The sequence below is a fragment of the Patiria miniata genome, unplaced genomic scaffold (genome assembly GCF_015706575.1).
Source record: "Patiria miniata isolate m_02_andy unplaced genomic scaffold, ASM1570657v1 HiC_scaffold_10, whole genome shotgun sequence".
In the NCBI taxonomy this organism is placed as follows: Eukaryota; Metazoa; Echinodermata; class Asteroidea; order Valvatida; family Asterinidae; genus Patiria; species Patiria miniata.
Genome location: NW_024037048.1, coordinates 9056488 through 9068057, shown reverse-complemented (window position 1 = coordinate 9068057; position 11570 = coordinate 9056488). Strand labels below are relative to the sequence as shown.

The following is an 11570-nucleotide window of genomic DNA, read 5'->3' as shown; positions in this document are numbered from 1 at the left end:
ACTGTGCAAGTCAACTCTATCTTCTTTTACACATGTATTTCACTTATTGTTAAAGTGCCCATGAAATGGTGTTTGTTTGTTTGGTTGGTTTTTTTTTTTTTTTTTTTAATGCAAACATTGAACTGTCCGGTTTGCAACGGACCTTTGTGTCCCATGTAGCCTTAATTTAAATTTCATTTTACCGTTTTCAAGGGAATTTTGATACTTTTTTATGTTAATGCCAAGTTCAATTTTATTAACAAAATAGTAATGTCATATCAGACACAAAAAGTTGCCAGAATTCTGGATATTTCACTGACGTAAACTTTTAAATTTTTTTATTATTCATTTGTGTGTGGTCCGTGATGGCAGTAAATCAGTGAGCAAACTGTTCTCCCAAATATTTTTAAAGAGCAAATTTTTGGGGTTCACAATAAAAAAAACCCATAAATATGAACGTGTCTAATTGAATGACATTACGGCAACAGCACCCTCAGTTGTTTTGGAAAAACATGGAACATTTTAAAAGTTGAAAGAAGTGTGCTTTCCAATGTAGTTAATTTAAAAAAAAAAAGGATACCAATTAGTTTTCATTTATTAAAAAGCAGAACAAAATAAGTTCCGCAATGATATTCACTGCGGGGGGGGGGGGCTATTGGAATTATTAAATGAACGTTTAAAAAAAAAAAAAAAACCAAACAAATTAATAATAATAAAAAAAAAGAAGACATATACATGTACATGTACAAATAAATAAATTATAGAAGCTGCAGATTGATGTTAAAGATAATGTGTGTAAATATTCATATTGTACTTGCATTGATAAGTGAAAGTTTCTTTTTTTTGAAGTTGACTTTTTTTTCTTTTTCTAAAATGTTACCTGCATTATTATTCGGCCTCCTTTCCATTAACGTTCATAAAGATCTATAATCGTAAATAAAATGAATCTGCATCAAGTAATGAAACGTATCGCTGCTCAAAGTATGTACATTTACGACTGAATTTGTTAAGTTTGCTACAAATATAAAAATAAATTAGAACAAATCTTTAAAAGACACAGAATCTTGAAGCTTGAATGAGTCTTTGTTCGTATGTGAGCACTAGCTGCGTTGCACTTAGGGAAATATTCACTGACACTATAGAGTCAACTACATCTTCATTAAGCGTAAACAAAAACAAATACATATGTACACTCAATTCGTACATTAATTAAAGAAAATCAGATTGCTGTTAACAATGTGTAAATATTTTTAACATATCTGAATTGGTAAATGTCTTTAATGTTATGCATTACTACGTGTGATATTATTTCATGTATTATATTCATTTATATCTTATTTATTTATTTATTTATTTTTTTGTCGTTGTAAACGCGTCTTTGTTCTCAAATTTAGCTTAATAAGTGGAGTCCCCTAAAATAGCGCAATAAACGTTTGGAAAACATCATGGGTACAGAAAAGTTATAAATATAAATCTGAGTGTTAAACCATATTCTAAAGTGTTGTTGATTTTTTTTTTCTTTTTCTTTAGCGAGATACACAACGATTTTACGTTGGCGTGGTTTATCTCAAAGGCCTATGCACTAGTACATGTAACTCAACTCAATTCTTTTACAAAAGAACGAAATAAATTCGATTAAAATTTAAGATATATAACAATGACAAATAAATTTTAATGCGATTCTTGAATGACTTGTTTTGGAGCCTAAATGTCTTATGTCACTTGAGTGTGCACTATAACTCCGCTTCTTCCTTTGATCACAGTGGTGGACATGCTGATGAGAGGTGGACCCTGAAGCAGTGAGAGAGAAATAAAACATATGTACCAATTATCATCCGAACGATTCTACATCATGTATCTTACCTTTGCAAACTCATTTAGAAGAAAGAAAAATAAACATCGGGTGATAAAAATGTCTCATGAGACATAAACTTACCTTGAATTTGTGCGATCGTTCAGGAGATTCGGGACTGGATGAGATAAAAACGCGGACGTATACTGCGGTCACCTTGTCGTTTTGTCGATGCACCCCAAACATTCAGCTGACGTTGAATGTTCACACCGCCGATCGATTGTGCACATAGAGAGTGTAAAAACACCACGAATTCGGACTGGACGATCGGACAAGTCCAGACTGGTCTTCTTGTTTGTCGTCCATTGATGACTCACCGCTGTGACGTCACTGGGAATGTGCTTGGGAACATTCGAGAACACCGCACGCGTATTCGGAGTGAGAGACTGGGCAAGTCTGGACTAGTGGACTGGTCATCATGTTTGTCGTCCATCGATGACTCATCGCTGTGACATCATTGGGTTTCCCCACTCAAATACAAAGGCCATTGTGATAGCTCGGACCCGTTTTGTGGGTGTATGATGCGCGACACGACGGCGATCGGCAACTACCGATACTAATGTACGGTATTATTTCTTCCCCATAAATGCTATGGCCTTAACTTACACGGATGATCTATAAATACTATTGGTAAATTGTATGTTAAAGTACTACGAATCATTTGCAAGAGTTGACGAACAAATACGCGTCTAGTTCGACCCTTCCAGAAATCCCTTGCGAAAAAGAGATCATCGAAGTGACTTTTTAAAATTGCACATACATGTACATGTACGTCAATATCAGTCGTGATATATTTATATGCATCGTGTGGTAATAGCAAACAGAAAGAAAATCGTGCTGGTTGTCACAACCTCCGCAATAATAACAAGCGTTCGATTTTTCCAAAATTTCATTGACCGGGTAACCAAGATTCTGCAATCACGAAAAGACAGAAAACCTTATTTTGAGAGTATTTTAACAACAAAAAAAGTATTCATCTTCGGTAATTTTGTACTCCGGGACGACGCTATTGAGGTTCAGGCCAAAACAGTCTACCCGAAAACGACGGCTGGACGTTTTGTTTGGTGCGCAATTTGCAAAACGACACAGAAACGTTATTGGTTTCGCAATAAACATTCGAACGACGAAGATACGTCAGTGAGACCATTTTGTGCACCAACTATAAAGCATATTTTTCTTAGCAGAGACAAAATCAATCATCAAAAAAACAGTAAGTTGCTTTTTTAAAGAAAAAAAAAAGTAAAGGCTAATTAAAATGAGCTTCACGAGATTGGTAAACTCGGTTAATAATTTTATGAACAATGTTTTACTAACATTTTTTTTTTGCAAGTAACGATCCTTTTTGGAACGTTTCCTATTTTAACGACTATGTGCGATTTAACTAGTGTGTCCGTGCAAACTACATCAACCCCCCCCCCCCAAAAAAAATGTAAATGAAACTCAAACCCAAACATAAAAAAAATATATAAATATAAACTTCAGTTACAACCTTTCTGTGTCTGTCTTCTGGTCTTACATTTAGACATTACCTTTATTAAAACCACGATTTTTTTTTTCTTCAGTTTGTCTGCATGTACACTATGACTTTAAGCTTGCTCAATGGCAGCAGTGCCCCGTCGAGAACAAAACACAAGAAAGAAAAAAAGGGAATGAAACGTTTATTTTGACGGAAAAGACAGATCTATCCAGCAATACACATTGTACAATAAAACATGTTTAAACATTACATCGCTTTTAACACTATTTACCTCATCATATACGTACGGGCTTAAAATACACAAAAAAGTGCGCTCCAGTGCCTGACAATCGTTTGCATATCCTCTACCAACAATACCCATTCAGCGCTAATCCCAACCTCATCGATTTGTCATTCGATCCATGACGTCATCTCGTCACAGACACACACCCCACCCCTCCTCCTATGATCCTCGGCGGGGTAACCGATATGATCCTCGATGAGGATCATGATCCTCCACCGGAAAACGAGGTCAAATGCTTAGACTACACTACTGCCATGTAACTATGAAGTTTCCACCTCCTTTGTAGCAGTAAAAGAGAGAAATGTCAACATTTAAGTTTTTATGCTAATGAAAATTTCCATACGAGCCAAAGCGTGATGTCATTCAAGGCAGAACCGTATAGTGTCTCCATAGCTTTGTGTATACAAATATGTCAAAGTTTCCTTTATTTTCTTGGAGTAAATTCCAAATCACAGTTTTTAAAATGTGATTTGGTCGTCAACATTATGGAGCCCCTAAATACAGTTACACATTAAAGAAACAAAGGATCAAACTCATTCATCATGTTTATCATGTAAAACAGCTTATTTGGACGATCGTAGTGGCAAATATTTCTTCAAAAAAATATTTTGGGGGTAATTTTGAAGGACCAATTTTTGTACTGTTCATATAAACGCACCCTTGGCAAGGAGTACCTTGTGTGACAAAAGCAAAATAGCGCCCTCTTATATGTTGATGAAAGGATTTACTTATAATTGAAAATTGTGCCCGACCACTCAATGATACATGCATTGAATAAAGCGTATACTAAACTATACACACACCGCTTACTTATAACACGCCCTGTTGGGGTTTTGTCCCCTCAAATTATGGATCACGTTGTGATTGGTCCATGTAGTCTGACGTCATTTTATTCCCCATGACACGTAAGTATGCAATGCTGTACTGACTGATCCCATGACACCAACATCTTGAATCGAGGCAGACCGAAGTAGCGCTAGGCGGCAAAGCATTGTTACTCATTACTGTACACATTTCCAACGAGTCGACAATAAAGCAAGGTGCTTCTCATTCTATCTACTTAGTGTGTCTTCATCAACGAGCAACGGAACTTCACTGATTCGGTAAGTACAAACTTTGCGAGCCTGCGCCTCTGACCATTTCGATATTCATTAAAAAAAATAAAAATTAAAGAAACTATTTATTTATGTTTTTATTTATTTTTTATTTATGTAGTTTTTGTCTTTGCACAATGACAAACAAAGTAGGAATTATCGTTCGTAAATGCCACACCTTTCAAATTCATTATTTCCTTTTTCATGACCACAATGATATGATCAGAGATTACACCTTTTTGATGTATCCCAAATGTATCAGATCACTAAGGCCTGATAATTGAACCTCTATGAGTTTGGGTAAGAGTCATGGGCGTGGCCAGGATTTTTTTCTAGAGGGGGCAAAGCGCTCAAAATCCTTGTACTTTATCGAGCAAATTCTCAATTTATCATTTTGTCGAGGTTGGGCGGGGGACATTTGCCCATCCCATCACCCATTGACACCCATGCAGACGCTCATGTTGTTGTTAAATGTGCATTAAATTATGACTTCGGCGCACCTCGTCTTCCTTATTCCCCCCCCTTTTTTTTCTCCTTTTTTCGGGGGGGGGGGGGGCAAGGGGAGGTGGCAAGCGCCCCCTTGTCCCCCCCCCCCCGACGCCCATGGTGGAGTCCAAATAAGTAGTCACGAAGGTGTTTTTTCTTTGTTAATACATGTACTACGTTCCCTACGTTTCGAATTCGCTTTCATGTAATCACCAGTTACTTTATATTTTGTTTCAGGAATAATCAATGTCCTCGTTAAGCATTTCTTATTTGAAAGGGTGGCACTCATGGCTTGAGATGCCCCCCAACACTCACACATTCTCTTTCAATCAGTGGCGTAATCAAACGGTTAAAATTCGGGGCACACATTTTCCAAGGGGTAATAGATGTTGAAAGCAGATGTGGAGTTGATTAACTCAATGACTTATCGTGTTTATCTGAGCTGCGAAGATGATGTGCAATTACAGATTCACTGCTTTCTAAGCCTATATCACATCAACGGCCGAGCAACTGACTCAACATTCCAAATTATACAACAAATCTTTGTAATAATTATTTCCCTACGCAGGTACAAGTGCGTATAGCCAAGATGGTACCACATCACTTCACCGTCAGTTTATGTCTTCATGTGCTCATGCTGCTTCCATTCCACTCGGTCGTGGCCGGTTATGGTATGCAAGGTGGTTCTATGACACATGGAACCAGTGGTCGGATCAGCAGCAGTGGTAGTACTAGCAGCAGGATCGGTGGTGGCAGCATGGTTGCGCGCTACACCGGCCTGCAACATCGCGATCTCCTCGACGACGACAAAGGACATTACGTGTGCTCTCTCCAAGACTGCATGCCATACATCCGCATGGGAGTCACCATCGAACTCAGTATGCAACAGAAACATGAAGTCCAACGTAAGCGGAGCTTCATTCGTAAATGGCGTGATGATAACAAGCTCTACCGCGCCTCAGCCCAGATTCGGCACACCCCTATAGTCACACTGACCCCAGCACAGCAGTCGCAAATCCTGTCCCGATTTGGCAACTACTTCACGTCAGCGGAAGACCTACCACCGATCACACACGTTGGGGCCAGAGAGAAGCGCAGCGATATCAGCATTTGTCCACGTGTGGAGCATTGGGATGCCTTGTTGTTGGGCTTAACGAATGATGATGAACTTGTCCAAGTTGTGCAGGTGAGACAAAGACCCAAACTTTAGACCAATTGGAGCACAGGCCCCCTTCCATGGCGTAAGCATTGTGCTAGCTATTGTTCAGATAATCTGTCACAGGGCAGCTGCTTTGTACAATAGCATGCACAATGATTTCTCCATTGAAAGGGGCCTAATGAATGTACAGGACGAGTAAAAATAAAAAGGAAACTCAAATGACAGGACCATTTCTTAATGAAGTTCTACATGTAGCACTAGAAGAACCAATTTAAATCATTTTAACCAGTTATCACCGTAGATGTTTTTTGACGTTTTGTGTTCGTAAATGCTATAAAAACCAAGAAAAACAATCGTTTTCCTGTAGTCTGGTTTCCTGACTCCATTTCAGATGAAACGGAGCAATTTATAAACATTTGGGAATTGTAGGGTCAGGAATTGTACCCCTTCATGTGAACAAAGGATTTTTGGAAGAACATGAGATATAATTTTAGAAAAATGGCTTAAATAAGTAGTTTTTCAAGTCCCGTTTTGCTGTACTATCTTTTGAACAAAACATCTTATAATGAAACAAAGTAAAGAGCATTTGGAACGGTCCTCAGCAACAATTAGACATCAAGTTTGAATACTGCCCCCACTTTTAATTTTATGACAACATGCCCGATTCGACGTTATGGTTTTTTTGTGGGACAGACAACCTGTACACAATTTATTCCGCCTAACTAAGCATGTAAAAAAAACAGTCCTGAAAATTTGGGGAAAAGGGGATCAAGACATGGGAAAAAATGGGGTTAGCGGACTCTCCACCGCTGTTCCAGAGCCTAACATTCGCTTGGTCCCCCCCCCCCCCCCGCCCGCGATTTTTTTCTCCCAAACGACATCTGCATACATGGTCGTTTAGCGCCCTATTCGATACTTTCACGATACGCACGCAGGTATATAATTATTTGTTTCCCTGATTGGTTCACTGAACACGGAGCTAGTGTGGTTTTCGCGATTCAACTGCACAATAAAACACAGTTAAACGCCAGACGACGAAAAATCCAAAGAAACGTAAACGTGAACGTTATTTTCGTTCCGATCGGAGACACTGATAAAACGTCGCAATCAAATTAGTTTTTTCGGAAGTGTTTTTTCATCAAGTGTCTTGCCAATATGTCACAGTTCTATTTGATAAAAAAAAATTATAGTCCATTTTCTGTCGGTATATTGTTATATCTCCAATATCAAAAACTTATTTGTATTATGAAAAAGTGATTAAAAAGACGTCCTCCGGTGAGCTGTTTTTACCCCGAAAGAGACTGGATACAATTCGGCCACAAGAGGGCGTGTTGTACGAGCTAAAGCACGGACATGCGCATAAACCTAATGTTGCCCTGAAAACAGCGGTGGATTTGGTCAGTATCAAATCAGGGCATAAATGATTATTGTGCGCATGCGCAAGATATACCGCCCCTAAAGTGGTTACAAGCATTTTGAGGGACATTTGAAAAAAACAGGACTCTAGAAGCTGCCACCGTTGCAATGCTATCACCTATTTTCCAACTGGAGGTGTATATATTGCCACACTTCGCTATAACGGTTGTTCCATTCATTGGCAACGGTGCCCATGTTTCGAACCGCGGCTGATGCCCTAAAGGGCGTTGCACACATTATTATCACAGTATGCCATTCATCTTGTGCAAGTTCCGTCGAAAAATATGATTGTGCACAGGCTAGACCCAAAGATCCTATAGCGCCGCATATGTGAATATACGAACCGAATATATGCTTAAATTAACTGAATATCATCTTAAGAATGCAACCTGATTTCCCACAAAATCATGATGAAAACTTGTTGTCAAGTTGTTTACCTTTTTGACCACGATAAGCTGTGGAGGGCGTCCTAAACACCGCGACTCAGCACTCTAAAATGGCGCCGGCTCGGCTCCATGACGAATATTATCACGGCGTTTGTGTTCAAAATTCCGTAACTTGAAAAAGTACACGAGTGATTTGGATGATTCTTGTACCAGAAATGTGTAGTCATACAAGACCAAATTAAATGACAAGTTTTGGTTGAATTTAGCAGCATGATGTTACATTTGCTGGAGTCAAATTTCATTTCCAGTATACATGTATACAGCGTGGGTCAATAAAAACGCAGGATTCAAAGCGATTTTTTTTCTGAAAAAATTATGCTAGTGGTGTGCCTAATTTGATAAGGATTTGATTGTCCATAATTTCATCTTTGACAAGATTTTTGTTTGGTGGAATTTGGACTTTTGGTTCAAAAGTTATGACAAGTTTTGTGAAGCCCTTCTGAAGCGGGTTGGTCCGATTCATTGACCTTAACACAACGACCAGTTATGTACAATGCAGGTATGCATTGAAGACAATTAAACCAGAACAAAACTTTCTTTGAAACAACTGATGATAAGTATCAGTTAAATTTAATAACTGGACTATCATTGTTTCAAAGCATCATGAATTATTGACTAATAACATTGATTGTGGACTAAAGGATTATGTAAGCCTAATCCTGCCACACATGTCCTTCTTTGTGATCCACAAATACTTTCACCTGTACTGAATTCAAACCTTTCATTAGGTATGTGCGATTTCACAAATCAGACCAGCTTGGAATTTATAACCCTTCTTCAATGTACTCTATCTCTGGACAGGATTGTCCAAATGAGATGGGATAAAAAGCATAGTGAAGAAAAGGAAAGGTACTTTGAAAAGAGGGTTAACATTATGATGAATAGGGGTGGTTTATATTCTTAATATTTTTGTTTTTAATCCTGCGTTTTTATTGACACACGCTGTACATTTTTTGGTTGTGGGTGTTCGACAAATACCTAGAAATCCGATTTTTTGTTTCTCACCTGGAAAGGGGGGGGGGGGGGTAGATTCAATAGCCCATTGTCAAAAAGTGTGTGTGTGGGGGGGGGGGATATATACCCCCATCCCCGGGATTTACGCCCCTGGTCTTGGGTAGTGACCCTCCTTGAAGTGCAGTTAAACACTCAAAGGATGGGTCAACTTTAATGGTGCAGCTTATCAGTTTATCATGTGAACAAAGCATTTTTGGAAGAACAGGAGATATAATTTCAGAAAAAATGGCAAAAGTGGTTTTTCAAGTCCCGTTTTGCTGTACTATCTTTTGAACAAAACATCTAATATAATAACACCAACTAAAAAGCATTTTGAACGGTCCTCAGCAACAATTAGACATCAAGTTTGAATACTGCCCCCACTTTTGAAAAACATGCCCTATTCGACGTTATGGTGGACAGACAACCTGTACACAATTTCTTCCGCCTAATTAAACATGTAAAACAACAGTCCTGGAAATTTGGGGAAAAGGGGATCAAGACATGGAAAAATGGGGTGAGCAGACTCTCCACCGCTGTTTCAGAGGCTCACATTCGCTTGTTCCCCACCTCCCCCCCGCCCGCCCGCGATTTTTTTCTCCCAAACGACATCTGCATACATGGTTGTTTAACAACAAACCTATAGGCAACAGTAAACTTAGGTGATGTTTTCCCTTCTTTTATCGTGTTCACATATTATTGTGTGCAATCGATTGCAAACAAATGCGGTGTAACTAAATATGGTCAATTGGGGCCAGTATTTATAAATAGATACAAAAATACCACTTTTCTTGAAAATGACAGTATGCAGGTGCCATGATTTCACAGATGCTTTAGCCAGCAAGGTATTTCAAAATAATTTTGGAAGTTTTTTTTTATGTTAGCAAATGTTGTATTTTCCCTTTAACCAAGGCAACAAAATTTCGTATTTTCCCCAAAATTTCCTGATTAGTAAGTGGCAGAGAAATTATTTGTACAAGTCAATGGATATTTTGTTGTCCTAAAACGAATCTCCAGACCTAGTACTTACTTAAATTTTGTGTTTTGTTTTCCTACTCAGTTTCCAGGCGACACGCAATGGGTTCTAGACGAGAGTTGCGCGCAGACTGCTTGTAACTTCGTATCTAACTGTGGGTGTACCGCGCATACTCGTCTGGTTCGAGCCACCGTCATCAGCTTCGACCAGTCGGTCGTAGCCGAGAAATACATCAAGGTGTACTGCTGCGTGGCTGTTAAGTTTGTCTAAGTTTCTCAGCTGAGCCAATCAACACACATTGAGATCAGCCCTGGTTCTTTACGGATACTTCCCTCAGGGTAGGGCTTACAAAATTAGCACTTACTTCAGAACATTATAGTTCGCGGGAATTCCAGAATTATTTTCCACTTTATTTTCCTTTTTTAGAAGATTGTTGGTCGCACTATTATGCCTGAATCTCAAGAAGATTTGTCTCCAGACGTTTCATGTTGTAATGTTTCTTAGGGGCGGGGGAGGCTGGACAATGATTAACTGCGCTTATTTCGAAGAAGAAAATAATGTAATATTCATTCTTTTGTGTAACATTCTTTACAAAAAACGAACTTTGGAGGACGACAACGTCAACAAAAAGTAGACAAAAAGTCACGCTTAGCTCAAAGTAATGCAAATTGTGGGTCGATTTCGTTTTAAACTTTTCAAAAGTAGCTTAGAAAATGTAAAAATGAGCATGTGCCTGTTTCCTCTTAATGCATGAATATTTTTTGAATGATGCCAAGATGTTTAGTCTTGATATTTTACGTTAAAAAGGCAAATTTATTTCTCAACGAAGAGGGTGTCCTTTAAATTCATGCGAAAGCGTTGCAGTAGATTCCCGTTATAGCGCTCTCAAAGGGACCGAACTAAACCGAGCGTTATAACCGCACAGCGCTGTAACCGACGTACATGTACATGTACAAATACATGTCCACATGTACATGTACTGTATAAAATACATGTACACACATACACGTACATGTATGTATGACTGTACGGGTCGGACTATACATATACTGTACATGTAACATGTTTTAAAAGCCTGTGATTCTTCTGTTGGACACCTCCATCAAAATCATATTGTTCGTTTCAAAATGGGGAGAATGAATTCTGTTGCCACATTTCTGTTTAAAGTCGAATAAAACAGTCGAGAAAATCATGGAATCTACGGAGTTTTTTTTAATTTGAATTTTGCCGCATAAAATATGAAAGTTTACAAAACATGCATAACCTATAACTGAACAGAAGGATTTTTGTTTGAACATTGGAACAAATTTGAGGGCCGAATGTGTCGCTTAACCAACGTAAAAAAAATCTACGAAAAAATATCTACGAAGTCTTGAAGGACCCTGGAGCAGACCATGCAGACCGACTAG

At 38.5% G+C, this 11570-nt stretch overlaps 1 protein-coding gene and 1 long non-coding RNA gene across 2 annotated transcripts; one reads left to right on the top strand and one right to left on the bottom strand.

Moving 5' to 3' along the window:
- Positions 1-1498: 1498 nt before the first annotated feature.
- On the bottom strand, positions 1499-2875 carry LOC119737228. The gene is made up of 2 exons (XR_005272356.1): positions 1916-2875; positions 1499-1770 (listed from the first exon to the last, which is right to left on the bottom strand). It is a non-coding gene; the product is annotated as an uncharacterized LOC119737228 (long non-coding RNA).
- A 1694-nt stretch (positions 2876-4569) lies between these two features.
- LOC119737218 lies at positions 4570-11353 on the top strand. The gene is made up of 3 exons (XM_038211409.1): positions 4570-4694; positions 5740-6357; positions 10246-11353. Exons 2-3 carry the CDS (start codon positions 5761-5763, stop codon positions 10429-10431), a joined length of 783 nt encoding a protein of 260 aa, XP_038067337.1. The 5' UTR covers positions 4570-4694; positions 5740-5760; the 3' UTR covers positions 10432-11353.
- The last annotated feature ends 217 nt before the right edge of the window (positions 11354-11570 follow it).

Coding starts and splice junctions, on each gene's coding strand:
- LOC119737218 (XM_038211409.1), top strand. CDS start 5,761: ATGGTACCACATCACTTCACCGTCAGTTTATGTCTTCATGTGCTCATG. Junction 6,358..10,245: donor AACTTGTCCAAGTTGTGCAG/GTGAGACAAAGA, acceptor TTTCCTACTCAG/TTTCCAGGCGACACGCAATG.